Genomic DNA, 24,610 nt, shown 5'->3' on the forward strand with positions numbered 1-24,610 from the left:
TGCTGTCACCTCAGCCTCCATCAGACCATGTTGCCATGTTGGTCACCTTCAGGCCGTGCTACCACCTTGGCCTCCATCAGTCCGTGCTACTACCTAGGCCTCCATCAGACCGTGCTACCTCCTCGGCCTCCATCATGCCGTGCTGCCACCTCGGCCTCCATAGGCCTTGAACAGGACATACATACTACCTCGGGCCTCCATCAGGTCGTATTGCCACCTCGGCCTCCATTAGGCTGTGCTACCACCTTGGCCTCCATCAGGCCATGCCACCACCTTGGCCTCCAGCAGGCCGTGCTGCCACCTCGGCCTCCATCAGGTTGTGCTACCACCTTAGCCTCCATCATGCCATACTACCACCTCGGCCTTGACCAGGTCGTGCTACCACCTCGGCCTCGATCAGGCTGTGCTACCACCTCGGCCTCTATCAGACCATGCTGCCACCTCGGCCACCTTCAAGCCATGCTACTACCTCAACCTCCATCATGCCGTACTATCACCTCGACCTCCATCAGGCCGTGCTGCCACCTTGGCCCAACGTCAACAATAAGGTTTCCAGAAATGTGTTTTCGTCCACCTTACATTCAAGGAACGTAATCCCTATTCTGAAGGACCGGACTCTATCCACTACACGTCATCATAGATGTCACACAGTTGGCCTTTCCAAGATAAGAGGGGAATATTCCCCTGAAATATTCCTAGAATCACAGAGCCACTCCCCTTGAGGACTCCTAACGTACACAGGACTCTTCACAATCGTCTCCCACTCTCCCTCTATCAGCAGCCTATAAATACCAAGGTAAGCCTCCATCATAAGGGGATCACTCACTTCTCTTACTGGAAAAGCTCTCTTGAGCATCTGCTGTGGAAAGATCTGACTTAGGCATCGGAGAGTCCCCCGTTGGGTCAGCCCGGCTCTCCCCTGTCATCTCTTCTGTGCAGGTTGGCCAAAGCACCAGGGACTGCAAAGAAGATCGTTCAATCAATTTTTGTCGCATCACTGCCTCTTAAGTCTTAAACATGAATTAAAACCCTTTTCCCATATTCAAATTGTTCGCATATCTGTAGGATTTATAAATTAAAAAAGAAATCAGAGCATACTGGGAATTGAGGTCAGATCGGAAAATTCCCTTTTTCAATGAGCTAACCAGGTGAGGGAGCTTGTGAGGCAGCAGCTCCAGATCCATTATGATCCGTTGTATCCTGAAGAAATTCGAAATATGTTAGTGAGAAACCTTTTACTTATACCAATCTCTCCATATTTGATTGTTTCTGGGATGGATTCATGTATTCTATTAATATTTGATGCTGGAGATTATTTTTTGTTTTTCTAACTCCGGCAACATTTCCACTTTTTTATCTGAAACTTTCTTCAGCAGATCCAACCGATCCCTAGATAATCCTTCGGAGAGAATCGTCAAAATGGTTCAAATTCGCAAAAGAGAAACAGATCAGACCAATCCCCAAAAGATCCATCCGAGAAAATTGTCAAAATGATTCAAAATTGCAGAACAGAGAGAGAAAGAGAGATGACTTTAAGTTGCACAAATCAAACCAGATGCCCACTTTCACTTGGCCAGATCAAGCGAGGTTTTTGGCAAGTCTCCTCCGGGAAGGAAAAAAAATCTACAAGAAACAAGGTCTATCAAACACCCAAAATTCCATTTCTGGTCCAAAAAACGGAAATTTTTGTTTGAAATGGCAGAAACGTAATCAAATGGGCGTTACTTTATGTCATTATGTTCCATAATACTTGATTGAGCCATAAGATCAACTAGCATCAAAGTTCTGTAAATCATTTATAATTTGTTCAATCCTCTTGTTATAGAACTTGAGTAGCTATATCGATTACCAACAGAGATTAACCCTCAATGCAAATGTTTGTTGAAGGAAACACCAAAAGAATCAAGGGGTGAGATCCATTTCAACACTAATCGTATGATGACACAAGTATGGTTGACTCATATAGGGGCAGTAATCAAGATTAAATCTGAGATTCCTTTGATGAATTAATGATGATTAACTGATTTCATTTGAAAAATTGCATTTTTTATGACCAACTAGATTTGCCGGAGGATTCTAGCTAGGAAGGCTCAACTTCCAATTCAATACATAAGTACCGGAAAGTAATCCTAGTCTTGTATAGTAAGGCACCGTTTGACAACGTTTTGTTTCTCCGTTTCTGGTCTGCATTTTCTTGTTCCCAGAAACGGAGAAACAACCTAAAAAGCATTTGATAAAGTTGTTCTGTTTGACCCGTTTCTAAGAACATAAATCAAAATTTATGCTTATTTACAATTTTAGAAACAACTTTGACAAAGCAAGTCAAACTTGTTTCATCGTTTCTAGAAATGAATTTGAGAGAAAAAAAAAAAAGCTGTCGTGCCCGATAAATCTCTCAACTATTTTAACCTAAAAAGAGGCATCCGAACCCTCTCTCCCTTTTGGGCATTAGATGATACTATTAGGTCTTTTAGTGGCATTATGTTTGCAAAAAACGTTTCGAGAAATAGGTTTATCGAACACCAAAAAATCCATTTTTGTTTCTGAAAACGTGAAAAGCCGTTGCACAAAAATAACAGAAATGTTGTCAAACGGTGTCTTGGTGAATGCCATTAAATCAACTAGGGTATTTTCTCGGTAAGCAATTTGGGAGATGTGAGGACGAACAGCCATAACTTTATTTTCCAGTGAGAATAAAGCAGGATATCATCTCATCATGGACATAGACAATCTTATCGAACCGGCCATTTAAATCTTTGTGTTAATTGTATGATTTTTGTGCTTGATTTTTATTCTTTTTTACATCATCTTAGCCTCTTAGAGATCTATTTCAACACTCAAGCCATCAAGGATGAAAGAGATTATATATTAGAGAAACTTATAATTTATTCGGTAGGATACAAAATAAAATTTTTTACATACCCAATAGGCATTACCAATGGCAAAATTAATGGCAGTATCGATCTCAACAAAAATTGGATGAGATAGCAAGAAATGCTACAAGAAGGAAGGCGATAGATGTTGGAAAGTTGCATCTTTTCATTGATCAGAGTAAGGTTTAATGAAAGCAGAATTCATTTGCCATATCTTGAGAGATGCAGTTATGTTGGCCCCCGTTGCATTGTTGAAAAGGAAGAGTCTGGCTGCTCCATATATGGCCTTTGTTGGATAAACCCGCGAGCTGATTACTGTTCTTCCACCTTGAGCAAAACTTTCTACTATGGAATGATCAATCTGTTCAGCCATCAGTGCCCCAACAAGATCATCAGGATCAGTCTTTTTCTTTTTCTTTACATTGTTAATACACCAATTAAGACTAATAATACATACGATTAGATTCATAAACAAGTAATAACTTACCATTAATCTCATTGATAGTGTTTCGCCATTAAGTACAGGAACCTTGCTTCCATAAACAAGTTTACCCACATCATTGGCCTCAGAAGATCTTGATTCGTCGCTGCAGAAGAAACTTGAGACATTGCCATCACTACCCTTAACTAGGTAGAAATACACAGGCGTCTGCTCGGAGAGGGTCTCATCTGCAAGAACCAATAGACCAAAGGGTCCCAATGCACCCTGACCAGCAGCACCACCACTGGTGGTGCAATTGTAAATTACGTCTGCTCCAATGGTTTTCTGCAAAGCCTCCTCATCTATCTCAAACTCGGCAATTATGTCCAACTGTCAACACATCAAATAACTCCCCATATAAGCTAATAATTGCAGGTGAAACAAGGTTGGGTTGCGCCGGGTTTCTTACCACCCAGCCAACTCTAGATCCCAAAACTCAATACAAGCCCAATCCAATCTTACCGGATTCATTCCTAATCCCAACCCCGTCGGGTCCATGCCAACCTAACCCAACCGTAATTGACCTTGATTGGACCGGGTTTCTTACCACCTAGCCCAACTCTAGGTCCTAAAACTCAATACAAGCCCAATCCAACCTTACCGGATTCATTCCTAATCCCAGCCCTATCGGGTCCATGCCAACCTAATCCAGCCCTAATTGACCTTGATTGGATCGGGTTTGTCTTAATTGGCACTGCTTTCTGTCATTGGACTAACCCTAATTGACCCTATTTTTACCATATGTGTTATCTACAAAAAAAAAATAATAATAAATAAATAAATAAAAACAAAACACCAATAAATCAAATGTAAAAAACATTACTTAAATTATAAAATGCAACAAAATAATAGACAGAACACCTAACCATAAGAATCAATAACTCAAATTTCATTATTTTGAGTAAAAGTATAAGATGACAACTCAAATTTATATTATATAAATCAATGTTAAAATCAGGGCCGATTTAAGCTTAGGCCTCAATCCAAGCCCAGCCAAACCCTAACCCAAGGTCAGCATTTTCAACCCCAACCTACCATCAGAATCAGAAACTTTAACCCAGGCCAATTCGGGCTCAGGATGGGTTTGGGCCATCAAATTCAAACTTACACCCCTATTTATACTAGTTATAGGAAAAATATATCATACATCGAACATAACGATTTATGTGGTTCACCCAAGATGGGCTACGCCAAACAAAATACAAAACCTTAACTTTTCACTGCCATAACACCTATATATATATATATATATATATATAACAACTCGCTCATTACATAGAGAAACCTAATCCCCGGAAATACAAAATTAGTATAAATATTCCCAAAAAAAAATTCAGGAGCCCCTGTACCCCATGGGTAGGGGCTGCCTACCCTCTTGCAACCCCATGGGCTGCTCACCATTGTTGGAAAAAAATCACCTGTACTTCCTTATATAAAATTGAGATTTGGCTTTACCAAATAACACAAAAGAGAAGAAAATTGTACCTGGGTAGCTTCGCCAATGTCAAGCGGCACAACTGATCCAGCATCCACCTTCACACTATCGAATTCCAGAGTAGTATTCTCTCTCAAGCTCACCACCTCCTCCACTGGCCATTGTAGAATATTGGTCCCTGTCTTGTTATCGAACACCACCACCCTCGGTATGCTCTGCAATTACACACAACAAGGACAAAGCCTTACGTAGGAGCCTTACTTTGATTTGATCCATTTCAGATTCTTTGAGACAATTTAAGCAGAACTCAAGAAATGAAAAATAATAAGGAAATAATTAATACCTGAACGGAAGCCCAACCCTTTTCAATGTCAGCAGCCTCGCTATCGGTCTCACCGATCCAACCCCAAAGAATCCTCCTCTGCTTGTTCTGATCGTAGAATGTCTTCGAAGCGTAGTACTTGCCGTAATCGTACCGCATCCCAATGCCCACGTCCTCCTCAGGGTTATCCGGCGTCCACGTGTCGTTCTCCTGATCGTAGATCCCGAGAGCGTAATAGTCGTGCTTGTTGTCGTCTAGGCTAGCCTTAAGCACATGCTTCACTCCTGGCCCGTTCACTGACGTGTCAAGACCGTTCTCGCCGGTGGTGGAGACGGGATAGAAGTCCACGCACTCCCACATGCCAGTTCCCGGAACGGCGTGGAGGACACCTTCGAGGAGGGCGTAAGATCGGAAGTCCGTCGTCTCGTAGACCAGAGAGATCCCCGTGGTGTTAACCTTGGACCCTAGGGTGACTCGCCAGGTGTCGTTCGTGCTGAACCAGGCCGTGGTCGGATCACGGAATTCGGTCGACTCGATTCCTGCGGGTGGGACTATGACGGGATTGCCAGGGTACTTGAGCCACTTGAGGAGGAGAGGATCGGTGGGGTCGGCCGGGTAGGCCAGGTTTTGAACCTGGACCGACTCGTTGGTGGAACCGGTGTAGAGAACGAGGACAGTGCCGTTGGGGAGGAGGGTAGCAGAGCCCGTCCAGACACCGTTGATGTCATACCATTGGTCGGGGACCATGGCCAAGGGAAGGTAGAGCCAATGAATCAGGTCCTTTGATACGGCGTGTCCCCACGTTATGTTTCCCCAAATTGCGCTATCTGGGTTGTACTGGTAGAACAGATGATACCACCCCATGTGGAACATTGGGCCTGTCACAATTTCACATTTCCAATTTTACCCTTTCAGTTTAATTTATTTACAATTTCTCCTAATCCCCCATGTGATGGTAAGCATGGTTTGGTAAACTACTAGACAAATCTAAGATCTAACCACATGGACCTATCGCCTCAAAAGAAAGGTTACTATCTTATTGTAACAGATGGGAGGGGAGGAGGATGGGATTCATGAATGGACCAAAGAAAATAAGACATTTGCCAATTGGCAAGTCACATGTGTTTGGGGTTGGGCGCGGCAACGTAAACCATGTGACAATCTGATGCTTCTATTACTGGATTTGGATCTTTTTCAACGATTTTTCCTCCAACCTTTCACATGTACGTAATTTAACATTTGAATAGATGCAGTTCTAGGTGATTGATACATAAGATACATGCAGGTGAAAGATTGGAGAGCCGTTGAAAAAGATCCAAATCATCGACTCTCCTAAGAACAGCGTGGGACGCTAGTGTTCTTTATTTATTTTTCTTTCTTACTTCTTGACCTCAAGTGAGTCGAGTCCCTGCTGCAATTCTATGACGTCGTTCAGAAAAAAAATGAAGTGATGAATTTGGATACGGAAATGGAAAAAAGATCATTCACTTTGTCAGGTAAAGGACGATTCTTCCACTTTCTCTCTCTAATTATTGAAATAAGTCTACTACAGTATCCTTGTTTCAATAAGATGGATCGAATTGGGTAGTTTCCTTGAGTTCTTCTCTATTTCATTGGTTGGATTGGACTGTCTCATGGATTTCAGTTTCTAGAATTTCAGTTCAGACTTCAGACCGCCATTGCCTATTTGATAAGAAGCAAGGGGATCACAATGCCGATTTAAAATAATAAAGTCAGAATCCTTAAGTCCTATCCCTAATTATTACTTCTTCAAAAGCCCAAAAGGGTTTTCAATGGATTTGATGGATGATGACTGATGGCGCTTACTAATTTTTGTAAGTCATCCTAAATTGAAACAAGAATCAAAAGATAGATAAATAAAGAGATGGATGAGGAGCCGTACCATCTGGATCTGAAGCAGAAACAAGCAGAATCCCCCAAACCAGATTAGCAAGAAGAAACAATAAAACCCAGATCAGCAAAAGCCAAACAACCAGTCTTGTCTATGTGGTGAAGAAAAAGAGATAAAAGACAAAAAAGGTTTTGTAGGGGTAAGAACTAAGAAGAGATTCAGTTTTGGTAAGGGGGTTTCCTACCATTCATCCAGTTCTTCTCTGGCTGAAAATGATAGGCAGTTCTCTGCCAAGCTAACATGGCGTTTGTCCATGAGTACCCATCGCCGGAGAATTGTCGGAATGCCTTCTCGGATACCCCCTTCGCCACCCCTCTAGACACCTGCTCTGAAATCTCCAATGATCCACTACCTCCTTCTATTACTTCTGGGGTCTCCGATCTCTGGCTGCCCAACAACACCACGAAAAAAGCCAGGAAAAACACCGCGGAGCTGGTCGATACAAAAACCTTCATGGGTCTTCGGCGATTCGCTGGGATCTCTTGCTGAACCTCCTCATTTGGTAGTGGAGCATAAGAACAGGGTACTTCGTGTTCGAGATCAAGGTTGATGTGCATGGTGGTGGTTGCGGTGTTAGTGGTGGTGGGGAGGTGGTGTTTTGCGAGTTGCGACTTGCGACTTGCGAGTCAAAAATAATATATAGAGAGAAGAGTCGTTAAATCAGTAATTTAATAGTAAGTTTTTCTGGTCAATACTTGGTAAGTGAAGGAGTGTTCGTGGGGACTAGTGTGAGCTGGACTGCGTCACAGCGAGAGAGAGAGAGAGAGAGAGGAACCGGATAGCTCTTCACTGTTCAGTATCGAGTTTCGAAAGTTCTCTTATCTGATCTGATGGGGCCGAGAATTTGAGTATCGGAAATCGGATTTGCGTGTCGGAGATGGGGATTGGCTGCATTTCCAGCACAGGAGGAGGAGGAGAGACTTGAGAGGGGAGAGGAGGGCCCCACGACAATCAGGGGACAGGGACTGTGGACCCCGCGTCACGAGCCCCCTCTCTCTCTAGCTACAAAATTCACAATACAAAAAGAGTAGAGGTCATGTCCGTGACTTTTTCTAGTCATCAATATTCTTTGGTGGGACTATCTAACCGTTTTTTATCGTTCCGTCTTAATTTTTTTTTTTTCTTTCTGGGTAGGAATGTAGGATGCTGTTTCCGATTACCCCGGTTTTATTCTTAAGGCTATGTTTGGGAAAAAAATTGACTATCACCCGGATTCCGGATTGGGATTCAAATTCTATGTGGTGAGTGGTGAGTGGTGAGTGGCAGTGAAAATTTAACGGTTGAGAGAGTTTTGATATGCACCTCATTCAACGGTTGAGACTGATTCAGATCATTCATCCATATCGTTTCAGGGGTAAAATAATAAAAATTTTGAATTTAAAAAAAAAAAGCAAGGGCAAAACCGATCGATACATGTTGATCTAATACCGATCCAAATTGGTATCTGTTGATACCAATATCGATATAGATAGCGTCCCCTAAATCCATGATCCTCATTATGCTTACTGCTTCCTGTAGAGGATTTTTATGCCCTGGATTGTACTACACATAATAGTAGGTAAAGAAATAGAATAATTTAGTTCTCTGTACGGTTTATAAATATCCCTTTAGGTTTTAGTATTTTTTAAATTTCATTTATTTGACCGTCATAAGGGTTGCACCTACTTGACTACAACCCATGCAACAACTAAATTTTGTTTGTTTATATGCTTTACAATATGTATTCAATTATTTCATGGCATTAACTAAAAAAATAAAAAAATTATTTCATAGTTGAAGAAGGTATTTTGGAATTTGCACACAGCAGCAGTGTACAAACCATTTGAATCAGAGTCGAATTATCCCATTATTAAACAAGGTTGGATCTTAATTTGAAACCATTTTGATTTTAGGATTGGCCCCTTAGCCTTGGAAACGATTAGGAACCATCCCATTTGAAACCTATATTAATAACCTTAATCCCTCCCCACCACCTAAAATATTAAAAACCAACAACACACAGATAAGGATGTTAATCAGTTTGATTTCGATTGGGTAGAAAGTAAAATCTAATTATTTATTACATAGTTCAAATATCCAAAATCAAAATTAAATAATAAGTTATTTCTAAATAGTTGCAATTAAATGTATTTTACCATTTTTTTTTTGGTTAGAATTAATAGTTCTGGACCCAATTGAGAACAGAACTAGTTTTAAAAGTCTAATAAATAAATCTGACGTTGTTAGTTGGGCTTCATTCATGGCATATGGATCCAAATTGTGAATTAAAAATAAAAATAATTTAAATTAATTTACATAGTGTTAGTACATTAAAAAAATAAAAAAATAAAAAACGTAGAAAGCACAGATAGAATGCCAAGATTAACCAATTTTTTTAATCAATTTTGGCATGTGTCAGAACAAAGTTTGCAAATCTAGAGATGGTTTGAGAAAATTAGTTGGAGGAAAATAAAGTAAAAAAAATTGTGGAGCTTGTACTGAGGATGCGCCATCCAATGGTCAAAGTAGGTCATCCAATCCTTGTATATCCATTAACAGATTTTCCTCAAGCAATGGTGGAACACTTAGTAGAACGGAAGCTACTCACGTGTTTATATCTTCTTAGTTTGGTGAAGATATCAAATTTGAAATCTAATACTTATTAGGACATTTATATTTGGTAGGTCTGTTCATGGGATTGGGGAGCAATGGTTAGTTATCGGCCTGGGTTAATACTGATACTAAAACTGTATCAGTTTGGATAGATTAATTTTGTCTTTAATTTATAAAGAAAATAAATTTTTTTTTTTACAATTTTACTTTTATTTTGATATCAATATTCAACTCAGATCAGTTGATCAGATATCGATACTTAGAACCATGAATGCCGATTAACGGGTGTGTAACTATTATATATGTTGACTACTAACCAATCAAACGGTCATCCACCTAAAAACTTTTGTATGTTGGCATATTGGGACTAATTTATTAAAGGGTTTAGGTAGGTTACGTTTGAAGATCTGTTAGGTGTTTGGAAGCACAAAGGAATACAGAGGGACCACACCAGGATTGAGGTTTTGGGATTGGCCGGATTATATTGATATTGATATCTATCCGATCATGGATTGGGCATTGATATCAGATCAAAGGTTAAATCATAAAAAATAAAAAAAATAAAAAATAAAAAATAAAAAAAAGGGTAAAATAGATCGATTGAAATTGTATTTGATTCCCAAGAACTAAATCTTTGATCTCCAACACTACCATATAATTTTAATCAGAACTAGGGAAAAAAATCCCTGTTGATCTAAAAAAGATCACTGTGCCCTGACCTCATCGTACGTTGAGATACTCCAAAGTCCTAAGTGCCCCTCATTGGGGCCATGCTGGTGTTGCCTGCGCTAGATCTGTAGGATTCTTCTGCCCATTAGCATTAATAGTAGTAGTTAAAATGGGATATCTGAAGGCCCACAAGGTGTGGGGAAGAGACGTGGAGGAGCGATATACACGTTTTGTGGATGGAAATAGAGGTTTGAAGCTTCTCTCAAGGCAAACCCTGGGATTCTCCAGATTGGGCAAGAGTTCACAGTTGGTTTTTTCTCCTAATCTAACTAGTGTTGATGGAAACTGGAAACTGGAAACTGGAAACTGGAAACTGGAAATTGAAAGCCCAGAATCAATAAGTACAAGCCTGTGTTTCTTCAAACATATCCATGATTGGATGACCCTATCCTACCTTCCATGGGTTGAAGCCCCTGACCATGTGAAGACTCTAGGCCATTCCAAGAACTAATAGAGAAAACTTGAAACCAATCAAGCACTTACAAGTGCCATTTTTGTATCAAAATTCAAAACCCCAAATCCTTTCCACCTACTTGCATGACTTTGCCAATTGGACCACGCTACTACTACTGCATGAATTCATACCAACACACAACACCCCCGCCCCCCACCCCCACCCCCACCCAAAATAAAAGAAGCCCCAATTGAAACCAATCTGAAGGTGAAGAGAAAAAAAACACATAAAGGGATTGTCTAAATGACACCCCTATAGGTGTTTTTAGACACTTTTGATTGCTTCTTCTTCTTTACGCACCTATCAAATTTTGCATGTGTTAAGTTTCAGCTCAATCCGAGTGTCCCAAGTAATAAAATAACTAGGTATTAGAAAAAAAAGGGGAAAAGATTATTTGAGTCATAAGGTAAGGTATGCTTGCATTTTCTCATAAGAAATGACCTTGTTACCTTTCAATATACGATATTGTTTTATTGTATCTCATTAGTGCACTCTTCTATGCCACTTGATCAGAAAACCATCTTCCTACAAAGAAATGAACCATTACTAAGAGATCGACTACAGTGGGTGCATGAAAATACATGTTAAGGTAGTATGCCTACATATAAGGGCACACATAAATATTCAGTTTTAAATTTGAGCTGAGGCTTTACGGTCGTCTCTTTGTCATCTGTCACGTTTCCACATAAGAGGCTCTTGGAGAATGAATGTGGTATCAAACTGGATTTGGACTAGACTCGGGCAAGCTAGTTTGACCAAGACGTATTGGATTTTGAATTAAACCTAGAACTTCTAATTATGCCAACCATGCATTAATAAAAATTAATAAAAAAATTCCCTAAAAGATAGCGTCGTCCATATACGGATGCAAAGACTATTGAAAACATTAAAAGAAGCATCAACATACATGAAATTTCCACTTTTCATGATTTGCCATATCACTATTCTCTTTTGGTGCTTAATTAAACTCTGCGCAATCGTTGTCTTAATGTTGATCCCTTCTTCAATATGATCATATATTATTAACTTGTATTGAGATAGTGCTTTAAAAAATCATTTGTACCAGTGAAGTCAGTTTAGAAAGAAGTGGATCAAGCTTCTGGTTCTCCACTTCCCCAACTCTTTTTTTATTTCGCAAAAAAGGAGTAGAACGGTTGTTGTACTAGGTTAGGCAAAGCCGTTCAGTCAAATTTTGATCACGTGCATTGTCAACAAGAAGTCTATTACCTTCTTTCTTGACTTTTATTTAAACGTTGACCCTTTTTTCCTAAATGCAAAATTGGGATTGAGTAAAGATTTTAATTTTCTATGCAACGGAAAAGGAAGAATGGTCTCTACCTCGTATACAAGGGGTGAAAATGAAATGATCACACCGCCCCCATGAATGATGGAAATCATGTCAATATTGATGTTTTTATATATGTCCATTGTCTCTCACAAGTTGACAGAAGAGTTACTTTTGCCTTTTAGGGAATCGACTCCCTAGGCTATGCTAGGAAAAAAAAATATATTGAATTTGATGTGGAATATAGATACAGGAAGAAATAATTGCGTATTACACTAACATAGGGGTCAATGGATGCACATGTAGAAGCATCAGAAAATGTGAGACAGTCATTTCGTCCCTTGGTCTCTAAACACAGTGGTTACACTGCCTTTCATGCTTCCTTTTTTGTTATGATTTTTATTGTATTATGTCTTTATGCTATTTTCTTTCATTTTTCTTTTCTATGCTTAAAAAAAAAAAAAAAAAAAAAAAAACCTTTTGCTCCTTTCTAAACAGTCAAGGAACATTTTTTTTTTTTAGCACAATTATTCCAGGACACCAATGGGGATTATCTTTACCTCAACTGAGATGACACATGCCCTTATTCGTAACTTTTCCCCTTCCATATAATGGGAGCGATTGTCATAAGGTTTTATCAAAATTAATGTCGATGGATCTTCTCTTGATACTCCTAGCATTGGTGGAGTATTCAGAAATCATGATGGAAATTTTATCTCATTCTTCTCCAAGGGTATTGGGATAGCCTCCTCTATTTCGATTGAGGCCTCTGCCATTCTTCATGGTCTGCATTCAACCATTCATATGGATCTTCATCACATATGGATTGAGAGCAACAATCTCATGGTTATTAACATTCTCAAAAAAAAATGTTTCTTTTTATTTCGTGGAGAATAACCCCAATTATTTTTGAGTGCTGGTCACTTTGCCCGCTTTTTGATTCTGTGGTGTTTCATTACACACTCAAAGAAGGAAATGAAATCGCTAATTGTCTCACCTCAATGGGAGCTCATTTTCAATCTTATCTCTTGTGAGGTCCTTCCCCTTCTTATTGTATTTTCCCCCTTCTGGTTATTTAGTTGTAAGAGAAATTAAAAGGAAGGAAAGTGAAATTTTCATACTTAAAAAAGAAATATATTTAATCATTACTCGTGTAAGTTTCACTTCTCTTTGCATCCAAAACCCTTTTCTATAATATGAAAAATAAAAATTACATGTAAATATATCATTACTAAATATAGTTAAAAATACTAAGTACTTTATACAATTACATGGGGGTAATGATTATAAACATTTTTTTTTAAAGTATAAAAATTACATTTCCCTTCCTTTTAAATTCCTATTGCAACCCAACAAAGCCAAATTTGCTGTCCGACTTCAGTGGGATTTTACATCCTCATGCCCATTAATAAAAGTCATGTTTATAATATAAATAACAATAATAATAATAATAATAATAATAATAATAATAATTAATAAATAAATAAATAAATAAAAACAAATAAACAAACAAACAAACGTATTTCTTTTCAGGCGTTTAACATGATTCACAACTTTTATTCCTATTTAATTTAAATTAAAATAAAACAGTAGTCAGAAATAGCTGAGGAACTATATATGATGACAAATCTCGCACCAAAAAAAAAAAAAAATACAATTTGATTTATGCATTATCCTTAAACGTGCACGTCTTTTTGTACCTCAAGGATAGTGTAGCTCTTCACCGATGGAACCATTAATGAGTGCAGCTCTGCTTTCTCTGCTTTTTCCCATTCACCTCCAAATGCTGACACATCAGTTTTCTTCCTCCAGATTCCATTTTTTCAGCAAAAAAATCCTCAGCATGAGAGACAGTAAACATTCCTGAAGTACATGCCAGGCCCCTCCCAACCATTAGATCTTCATGGTCACTCATGGCCAGCCGCAGAGGATTTGAGTCATCTTTTTTCTCTTCCAATGTGTTCATATCCTTCATCATATAGAATTAAATTCAACTAATTCAGAAATGGTTCTTGACGAAGACAAATCAGAAGCAGTTTACTGGGTTAGGTTGACCTTGAGATGTTTTACAATGAAACAAAGTGACATACTCCCGTCGGATTTTAAAAAAAAATCTAATTTGATTTAACAGAAAGTTTGCATTGGCAACCATGGACCATTGGGTTATGCATCTGTCCACATTTGGACTTACTTCTTAGGCAGAATAATAGATGGCTGATATCAGTACACCATGTTTTGTGTCTCACCTGTAATCTTCAACGACTGGATATGGAGATTCAACAGATATATGAAGCATCCTAAGTCCCAAAGTGAACCGATGTAGGATTATTTCCAACAATCAGAGTCCTTGTAGGAAGATGGAATTCTTTGTACATTCTCTTTTGGGCACCCCAGCAGTTTACTTCTCAGACCAGGTATGCCAATGTCATTATGTGCGGACTTGTCCATCTAGATCACAATCCAAAGTCTCAAATAGAAAGTTGGGCAAGAGGGCAAGGGATCACAATTCAAAGTATCTAACAAAAAAAGGCAACAGATCATCGCCCAATCATGTAACCACTGCACTAGTGTCAGTACCAATGATGGCGCACAGGGGCATATACATAGATGGGATTTTTTGTTTCCCAGGAGGCAGGATGGTAAATCCATGCGCTCAACCAGACATCTTTTCCCCCAAAAAAATACGTAGGATAACCATAAAATTCAGTGGTCAACATCACACAACTAGATGCTAGGCAGTAGGAAATAGGAAATTGTTAAAATTTTCAAGGGCAGTCGATCTCAAATACAAAGCTAGGCCTAAATTTGGATAGTCTGGCATGGTGAACATATCCTTCTATGCTTAACCTAATCGTAGTAAATGCAGAGAAACATTGATCATACCTACCACATATTGCCACATTTTTCTTGTTCTCTTGTAACTTAGAAAAGCTGAAGGCAGGATCTCATATTTCTAAGTTGAACAAAATAGCACAACTTCTTCATATAGTGAGAGCATAGTTCATCCATATATTCCTTGCGGAATACAGCAGTCTGGACATCACCGCAGTGCCTTTTTTCCTTACACATTTGGGGGTGGCCATATCTTCCCAAATAGTTCCTCTACACGTTTTGTTTGATCAACATAGCCCTCCAGTCCAGCAGCCAGAAGCTCCTCTGCTGCAGGCCCCATAGCTGATCCAAAGCTCATTTGGTCCCACTTCACAAGCTGTAGATAAAGAAGAAATCATCAAATGCAGCTCCTCCGAATGTTCTACTAGTTAAAGCTATGTCATTTGCTCAAAGTGAAGCAGAGGAAAGTTAAGCAGAATAAAACCTTCATTGGTGAAGTGATGAAAAAATAAATAACGCAAACGACACTTTGCAATGGCATGTGAAGGAGTAAAGTGAGTGAAAGCGGAGAAAAATCAACAAACTTTTTCCACTTGCTTCCGACCAAAGGCCCCATTGAAAAATTTCCTTCATTTTACGAATTAATTTTTATCATATCACTTCACTCCTAACCAAAAAGGGCCTCAAATAATACAATCAATTGGATAACAATTTAAAGGCACAACATCAAGGAAAAATATAAAGTAGAGCATACTCATATTATTTTTAACTTCAGATTGCAAGATTTCCTGTAGCCAACCTATAAATCAAACTAACTGGTTAATGGCAGGCAAACTTTTAGAGGCACAAAGTCACAAAATTTGTACTTTTACCCAAGAAAAAAAATTCACAAAATTTGCACCAATCAGAATATTTGCCTTTCTTTGTAGGCTGAAAGAGAAGGTAGCTAACCAAAACAAACTAATCAGGAGGTAAGCAAGAGCACGACTTTGGGTTGAGGCACCATCATCCATGTGGTGGCACATCAATTGAACAGTCCAGGTTGGTGCTTAAATCCACCACAAGCTAAATGTGGATAAGAATCATTAGATCATCACAATTATTAGCTCACGACTCACCCCAGTGGCAACATATCCAATGAACAGTCTGGGTTGATCCTAGTTTCCAGAACCATCAAAAGTAAAGTTCAATCATGAAGCTGCTTCCATTATGCGTAGGGTATTAGTCATCCAAATTTGGATATTTTCTTTCTACGAAAATGGCTGACCTGTACAATTTCAGTTCTTTGCACCAATATAACATGGGCATTCAAGTTTATCAAGGGAGATTAAGGTAAGTATTAAACCTCTTCTTCACTGAATTTGAAGGATGCAGCAGATTGTGGGGTTAGTCTCCTCAAGTAAGTGTACTTCTCCTCAGGAGAGGTAATAGATTCTTTGAGTGACTGCAATATCTTCAATGGTGCAATGATATAATCAACCCTGAAAATGACCATCAAAAGCAACATGTCAATTATTCTAAACCGAGAATTATCAAATGTTGTGCATCACTCTTACCCTAGAAGACTGAATAAGTCCTGCTTGTTTCGAACTGCAGCTGCCATCAACTTTGATTTATATCCATATTTGTGAATGTAATTGTATGCCTTGGTTACCTGTATAAATGGAAGATAATCCAAACATATAAAACCTTTTCTAGTTGTTTTGTAGGCCACATGGCAAGGTTTAAAATATCAGGATTAAATTAGGTGTGTAGACTATGCATACCAGTCCCCAGCCAATACAATACCAATAACCCTCCCCCAAAATGCATGTCCCGGTCAGAACCCCTCCCCCCCTTTCCAGCGAGCGGCGGCAGCCAGGATCAGTTGGAATTGGAGTTGGTATGGATTAGATTGGTATCAGCAAAGGCAGAATCCTATCAAATCCCAGATACTGAGGAATAAATCCTGGCTATAAGGGTAAACAACACACTCACGAGCAATCTTCTCTGCTTAGGTTTTTTAGTACACAATCCATTAAAATGGTTTTAAGTGTCTTACAGACCAACAATAACCTGGTGCTTTATGGGATGGAAACCATTAAGGTCAAGGATGATGGGTGGGTTCCAAGCAGATAATGAGGAGTGAAAAGTCAACTTGACTTACCATGCATCTTGGTCAATCTAGGTGACTAAAGACCATAATGCACAAGCACAGGTAGTACCGTAAACTCACTAAGGTAACATCACAATTACCATCATAGGAATCAGGCCACATCCAAACAAGAGCCCATCGTTCCCCTTTGAACCTGGTGGTTCAACTGGAGCAATTTCTAATTCAGGTCAAGCCTTGTGGTCTGGGTGTTTTTTGGTTCACTCAAAACCAGAATCGTGGGTCATCTTTAGAATTATTTTCTTCATTATTTTATTGTTTAATAGCTTCATTGTAAGAATGGAATAATACTTCATACAAATTCCAAGCCAGTTTTAAGCCTGATTTTTAAGAATCCTAGTTGGATAAGGACTTCTCCTACAGCTAGTCCTAGTTTTTTGCTTATTTTTTTATGTCCTGTTTTGACAAGACTTTCCTCTTAGTGACTGCGCTGAGTATCCAATGGCCAGTATCATTGATGCAATCCCAGGTTCCAAAACCCTACTTTGACCCTACTTAGGGATCCCCATGGGCCCACCCAAGCGATCAACATTCAAAAGGGTAATGGCAATTCTCTAAATATCGAGACAAGTTACACCCTTAAGAGTGAAAGAACCAGTGAAGGACCAACTGTAGATGTAATTTGAAAAGATAGGGCTTCCGGAATTTTAAAATAAGAATGGGAATGAATTAAAACTAACAGATAAACTGAGGGGCTTTTTGAATGTAAATGTAATTAAGAAGGAATGACCTTCAACCCACGATAAAAAGCAGCAACCAGCAGTGAACTGATTCTGTTTCTGGTGTGATAGCTCTCTCAAATAGATCCCTTTCAATCTAAAAAAATTTCATGGACAAGTTCCTACATATAGGTCTCTTAAGATCAACCAGCAGCAGACCTAAAGATCAAGCATTGAATTAATAATATTTGCTGCAAACAAGCTCTGGTGACAGTCAAGGAACCAGACTTGAACTTCAATGCGAATCTCACAATAAAGACAGCTTAGGAGTGAAACTTGAGGGTTTGGGTCGTCTAAGATTGTGAACACTACACAAAAATTGGGGTAAAAGGCTACATAGTGGGCCATAAATTTTTGAAATTACATATAATCTGAAATATGCCCTGGAGACATGTTAATCATTTAAGAAGAATTAAAAAGATCAGAATAGATGCAGAGCTAACCAAATCCAAGCCAGGATCTTCTCCTCTTCTGCAGGCAGCTTCTATCTCAGGATCACCGGAATGATTGCGTGCCCAGTCCTGAAGAGATACATCTTCTTATAACGCTCAACCTCTCTTAACAGGAAATATAAATACAAGATGAAGAAAGAAAATTACCCTCATACGGCCGACAAATACTTGGATAACAGAAGCACCAGCTTGTGCAGCAGCTGCTGCTTGGGGAAAGCTGAAAAACCATGACCATATCACCAAAGGTCAGGGAACAAAGTATTAAAGCCATGTCAAAGATTTTTTTTTTAATAGATTTTCAGACACTACTAATTTTGTCATTAAAAATACTGAAATGTTCTTAACTCATTTCAGTCATGTCTTCCTCACAAAAATACCTATAAACAAATGTCAAATGAGTCTGTATGCCTTCAGATTCCAGCAATCTTGAGGCATCTATTCCCTGAAACAGAGACCAAGAGTAAATGAGAACAGGAACCACAATCAAAAATGTTTTGAGAAATTTTATTTTTCCAATGTAAGGAAACCAGCTAAGGCATTTCCTTTCTCAAATACTTACTTGCCAGGTTGAAGGGATCTTGAACAGAAGACGATCCAAAGGGACCTCTTTTTCATAGTATAGCTTTAAGAGATCATGTACCTAAGTTTTACAATAGCAAGGAATCAATTTACCATCATACAAAACTTGAAATTTCTTTAAGAACATTATCATATCCCTTAGGTTTGAATAATCCAATACAAAATTTCCAGGCAAACAAGAAGGCCAGGATATTCAACACCTAAACCAACTCTGAAGTTAATCAAGTCACAGACATTTAGAATCATGCCAGACAGATACATGTATATTTCAATCATAAGGGAAGTGCTGTGCGTGTATGGGTGCCAATGGATGGTGGGTAGATGAAAGGAGTAAACCGTCAAATGAGGTATCAAAACTACCCAAACAACAAATAAAATGGACCTAAACTGAAACAGACCAGCTCTATGTTCATGATTTGAAAAAAAAAAAAGCTCTTGATAATCAAAACAAAAAATCAAGGACTAAACTAAGGTTGGTGCCCCCATAAGTCGAACTAAAGTGCCTCTCATTGGCTCCACACCAGGATCAACCACCAGTCCAAGAACTGGATCAACTGATTTTTGTGTCACCACACAATCCAACAATAGTTTTCCATCTATCAACAACATAGAAAATCAGCTGGAATTGGATCTTCATACTCAATAGTTGTGCAGGCCCAATCAATCAAGGGGAAAAGAAATGCTTGGACACTACCCTCAAAATATGCAAATAAGGACTGATTATTGAAATAACAATTACACAAAACTGCCTTATCTCATAAGTTGTTTGTATTTTGTCCTCATTCTACTTTTAAATTTCAGAAACATCCTTCCCTTCAAATCTTGTTTACTTCTACATCCCAGATTCTGTTTTCTTACCCAAAAGGGTCCTGAAGGTTCCACAAAATTACGAAATTGCCACTATCCATCCACTTTGAGTTATTTATCTCTTTGGTGGGCCCACAGAGACCAACATCAGGGTTTTGGAACACTAGGTTTCATTAATCAGCGAGCAGATTTCTCATATCATCAACCAGAACTCACGCTACTTGAAACAGGTCAAAAGAGTAGCTCCATATGCAACCACATGAAAGGAATAGTATTTACATGTTTCCTCTGATATCTCACATGCACAACTTATTTACTACCTAGAATCCTCTGCCTCACGGTTTGACTATGGTAAGAGCTCTCTTTAGTGCAACCAGAGATTCGAAAGATTTGGGATAAAACTCCTACTCTTTAATCCTTGAGTGGGGTGGCTCATTAGAGTTAAGCGATTCAAACCTCTCACTCCATCTTTCCAGTACCTTTTATCTTTAAGAGTTTTAACAATATGTTTATAAAACTGTTAAGTATACGCATTCATCATTTTTGTCTTCTAACAGATTTGTGCTCCAAGGAGCCATTCCAGACCATGTTCAAGCCTAAAACAGGACAGCCCAGGGTTTTGGGTTTCTAAGGTCAAACTAAAAGGAAATGTGGTGGGCAGTAGGGTGGGATTGAATATTATTTATAGACACTGAAAATAATAGGGAAAGATTAAGGACATATTGGAGTAAGCTCATAGTGCTTCCGCTTCTATGCTTCCAGAAGGCCAGCTCTCAACTTTAAAAATGCCCAGCCAATAGATTATACTGTTTGGAATCTTTAACGCATGAAATGCAAGAACTCAGAATGCTTCAGGCGGCTTCTTGAGCTTATGCAGAAAATATTCCAAACATTATATTTCTATTGGCAGCACACTTTTAAAGTTGAGAAGCTGCCTAGAAGCTTATCCAAACATGCACTAACATATAAGATGCAGTTATAGACTGTAAACAGTACTCTGAACAGTAACCGAGAATAGTAACTAGGGAAAAAGCTTAGGAAGAGAATATAATACCAGATCTGTTGAATGAAGTTGAATAATGTATTTATGTACCTAATATTGTAGTACCTCTATGTAATAGTAAACAAGAAAGAACAAGAATATTCATTGAGACAAGAAGAGAAAGATAAATAGATAAGTGGAAGAGGGATAAAGAGGACAGCAATAAATAATTAGTATAAGAAAGTAAATAGCAGATTTGTTGGTAGCAACCTCACAATCAAGTGACAACTTCAAATACCCAGAATTCATTTGGGAATACACCCCCGTTACTAAATTGACTCACTTTAGGACTTGTAAACCAATAGGAGTGTCACTTCAAGCTACCTAAATAGACACTTATCAAAAAATATATATATATATATTGATGTAAGTTTACTCCCTATATTAATCTAATTACAATATAGCTACTCCCATGAGCGATCAATCCTTTTCCTAATCAAATGAAAGCACTAATTAAATAAAAGGATCTGAATCTGAAACTAATTAGACTTCCTAAATAGAATCCCATCAAATCACACCCCATTAGTAAATTGATCATAGCTTTCCCTATGCAAATTGCAATTGCAAGATCATGGTCCCATTATATAGGTGACTAAATGTCCTTTCAAATAACACCAATATCAAACAAAATAGATATGGTCAAAAGTAAGCACTAAGAAAAGTGAAAAAAAAAAACCTAATGTCCTATAATGCAATGCTCCTGATCACCAAAAGCTAATCCAATGCTCTGGTTGATATAGATCCGGGCCACTCAATTGGGCCATCGGTATGCTCCTGCATCAAAGCAATACTGCCATCAGAGATATTGATTAGAGTGATCTTGTTCAGTCACATTAAGTAGTCTTGGCAAGCTCTTCAACTTAACCTACTCTTAGCCATTCATCCTCCCATAATCTGATTTTGTTTCTGATTCAGACTGATTTGGCTCAGATCATGAAATCATTAAATTTCATGTTTTCCCATATACTTGCCTCGTGAGTTCCTATTACCTGCCTTCAGAGTTTCATCGTTCATGGTTCATGCCATAATTGTATTCTAGCTTCCTTCCCCATATAGTAATACTTTCTTGGCATAATCTAAGCAAAGTACTGCTCTGTTCTAAGTGTTATTTGTTGTATTCCCAGCTGCCCTAGCTTGGCTGGCATACAGAATATGTACAGATTATGCTCAATCCCGTGACATGATTTACAGAAAGACAAGCACGCCTTGCTCTCATCTATCCATTACAAAACTAAGACCATGTCACCAAGATAAGTTCTATCAAGTCTTTGGGATCCTTCCTTTGTGCAGGCCCTGTAGGCTCCATCAATCAAGAAAGCATCTAAATCCAAGCAAATTTTAGATTTTCCTATGATTTCCTTTCAAATACCCTTCTAATACTCTCATTCCGCCGAAACCCCCCCCCAAAAAAAAAAAAAGGGTCACCCAGTTCACGAGGCTCCCCCTACTTCAGGGTTTGGGTGGGGCAAATGTACACAGCCTTACCCCCTGCTTTGCAAGACAGGCTGAAAATCCCCCACAAAATGACAGAGGAGACCGTCCTGAAAAATCTAACCTAAAGATAATTGGACAAGAAAGAACAATTTTCTTTTATCTCAAAGAAAAACTCACTCCAAATGACGCACCATACTGCAGAAGTGAGTAAAATTAACCAGTAGCAAAACACTTCTAGTTTCTACAAGTAAGAAAATCAACTTTTCAAGAACCTGTATATATGATTATTAATGATTCAACTTTTTTCTTTTTTTTGGTAGAATTATTGATCATTTAACTTGAAGAACGAAATGACAAGGCAGGCTACAAATATGAAACTACCATGCACTGAAGTCAACCATTACCAAAATGATCTAAATATATGAACATCAATGCATCAAATTAAAGAATGAAATGACAAGGCAGGCAACAAATGCTAAAATTCTACAGAGTGAACACATTCCGTGCCAAAATGATTTGTATATATGATTGTCAATGCTTTAACTTAAAAAACCAATGACAAGGTAGGAAACAAATGTGAAACTGGTGAACTCAGTTATTGCCAAAATGATCTGAAGAAAAGATAATCATAACAATGGTGCTAGGCACAAAATATTACATCAAAGAGTGCAAAGTTGGATTAAAAAAAAAAAAAAAAAAAAAAAAAAAAAAAAAAAAAAAAAAAGAAAAGAAAAGAAAAGAAAGAAAGACTGGATCAGGACATATAAATAGATATCGCAATATCAACCACCAACACAATATATTTTCCCATACTACACAACAATAGCACAGGAGCTAAGAATCAATAGTCAGCATCCAAAAGGTTCTTGAGTTAATACCTTCCTTAGAATACCATGTGTATCATAGGCCAGACGAGCATCCACCTCAGTTGACACTCGACCAGGGACTAACTTCAACAAGTCGCTCCCAACATTCACTAAAGCCTGTGTGTCAACGATTGATTCTTAACAACAGGAGCAATCCAATAAACTAATATCATTGAAATCTAACTCAAGGCTAAATGAAAGGGAGGGCGTGGGAAGGCGTACCTTGTTATAGAAGCAGGACATACGACCACTGGGATCCTCTTGTCCATAGCACTCCGAATCTGCAAGTGCAGTTTCTACAGCGCTCTGCACCCATAATTATTCCCATAATCAATTACTAAAACAAATTGTAGATTAAATAGCTAGAAATAAACACTACATCCCTTTCTTTTCGTTTCCCGCCCTGTGTTTTGCTAGCATCAAGTGACACTCACCCTAAATATTGTATCCGGAAGACCACATATACCTAGAAGCAGGGAAGAGCTAACAGTAGCAGCAGTTGGTGGAAACCTACATTTCGAACAAATTTGCAAGAATATGAGAAAGTTTCACCCAAACCTCAAAAGAAAGAGAATCAGAGAATCAGGATCACGAGATTACTCCTCGAAATCGTCGAAAATGACAGTATCCGGAACAATCTCACTGAAGATCGAAACAGCATCCAATTCAGTACTTAAACCTGCAACGTAAAAAGTATATATATATATATATATATATAAGATGAGATCAAAACCAATCCTCAACAGTCAACATATAAATAAAGACAATATTCGACTCTTGATCCGAGAGGAAAGAGAGAACAAAAGGATAACCAGTCTCAGGAGGCGATGCGTTGCCAGCGGAAGCGCGGATTTGAGGAAACGACCTTTGAAGCTTGAAGAGAGAATTTAGAATGGCAGATCGAACAGCAAACCTGCAGCTTCCCTCCTGTAAAAGCTTAATATGAAATAGAAGGAAATAGGAAGAAGAGTAAGAAAGAGGGAAAGAAGTGAATGAACGAACTTAAGAATCTGGAAAACAAGAAATTACCTGAGAAGATGATGTGAAGAGAGCCGAAGAAGATGAAGGCAACAACACCGACATTTCGATGGGTAATGAAATCTCGACCTCGGTCCCAGACGAAGACGACGCACTTAGTGGTGCTTACCCCTTACACAGGAGAGACGGGTACTTACTACTTACAGTAAAACAGCTAGAGAAAGAAGCGGATAATGTAGGCAAAGTGCCCCCGTAAGTAGAGAAATTATCGAACAAAGCCGGTCCTGAGAAGTTAGGCCTTAGGACACGAGAGGCGAGAGGGAGGGACATCTCATTTTAGATAAAAGAAGACATCTGGGGGCTAAAGTTCCGATAACTTCGAGGACCGGAAGTGGATATGGAATTTTTTTTTTTTGGTAGAAGATATGGATTTTACATTTTAGCAAAATTTGGTGGTTTTTTTTGTTTGATCGGGGTGGGCCCTTCCATCACCGCAGGAAGGGTAGAAATCGTCTGCAATTCGCATCTTGTGCAATTCTATGCAATGCCCCCTGCAGAGGTCGACACGTGGAGATTATGTATTGAATGGTTCAGATTCATCCACCAGTGAAACAATCCAAAACCATGGTTCTCCAATTTAAACCGAATCAGTACTAGTTATTCAAA

At 38.6% G+C, this 24,610-nt stretch overlaps 2 protein-coding genes across 3 annotated transcripts; both read right to left on the reverse strand.

The window, feature by feature from the left end:
• Positions 1 to 2,845: 2,845 nt before the first annotated feature.
• On the reverse strand, positions 2,846 to 7,687 carry LOC122087675 (beta-fructofuranosidase, soluble isoenzyme I-like). The gene is made up of 6 exons (XM_042656878.1): positions 7,208 to 7,687; positions 7,015 to 7,023; positions 5,133 to 5,989; positions 4,840 to 5,004; positions 3,361 to 3,684; positions 2,846 to 3,234 (listed from the first exon to the last, which is right to left on the reverse strand). The coding sequence occupies exons 1-6, from the start codon at positions 7,578 to 7,580 to the stop codon at positions 3,040 to 3,042; spliced, it is 1,923 nt and encodes a 640-aa protein (XP_042512812.1). The 5' UTR covers positions 7,581 to 7,687; the 3' UTR covers positions 2,846 to 3,039.
• Positions 7,688 to 14,829: 7,142 nt separating this feature from the next.
• Positions 14,830 to 24,268, reverse strand: LOC122087114 (transaldolase). 2 transcript variants are annotated; one of them, XM_042656117.1, is made up of 13 exons: positions 23,996 to 24,268; positions 23,779 to 23,893; positions 23,567 to 23,645; positions 23,401 to 23,476; positions 23,189 to 23,272; positions 22,979 to 23,083; positions 18,798 to 18,878; positions 18,616 to 18,680; positions 18,386 to 18,455; positions 18,230 to 18,307; positions 16,472 to 16,569; positions 16,261 to 16,396; positions 14,830 to 15,291 (listed from the first exon to the last, which is right to left on the reverse strand). In XM_042656117.1, the coding sequence occupies exons 1-13, from the start codon at positions 24,047 to 24,049 to the stop codon at positions 15,145 to 15,147; spliced, it is 1,188 nt and encodes a 395-aa protein (XP_042512051.1). In that variant the 5' UTR covers positions 24,050 to 24,268; the 3' UTR covers positions 14,830 to 15,144. The 2 variants fall into 2 exon arrangements, with proteins under 2 accessions (XP_042512051.1, XP_042512050.1); XM_042656116.1 differs by having other exon boundaries at positions 23,779 to 23,902.
• Positions 24,269 to 24,610: the final 342 nt, after the last annotated feature.

Source organism: Macadamia integrifolia, chromosome 8, assembly GCF_013358625.1.
Source record: "Macadamia integrifolia cultivar HAES 741 chromosome 8, SCU_Mint_v3, whole genome shotgun sequence".
Lineage (NCBI taxonomy): Eukaryota > Viridiplantae > Streptophyta > Magnoliopsida > Proteales > Proteaceae > Macadamia > Macadamia integrifolia.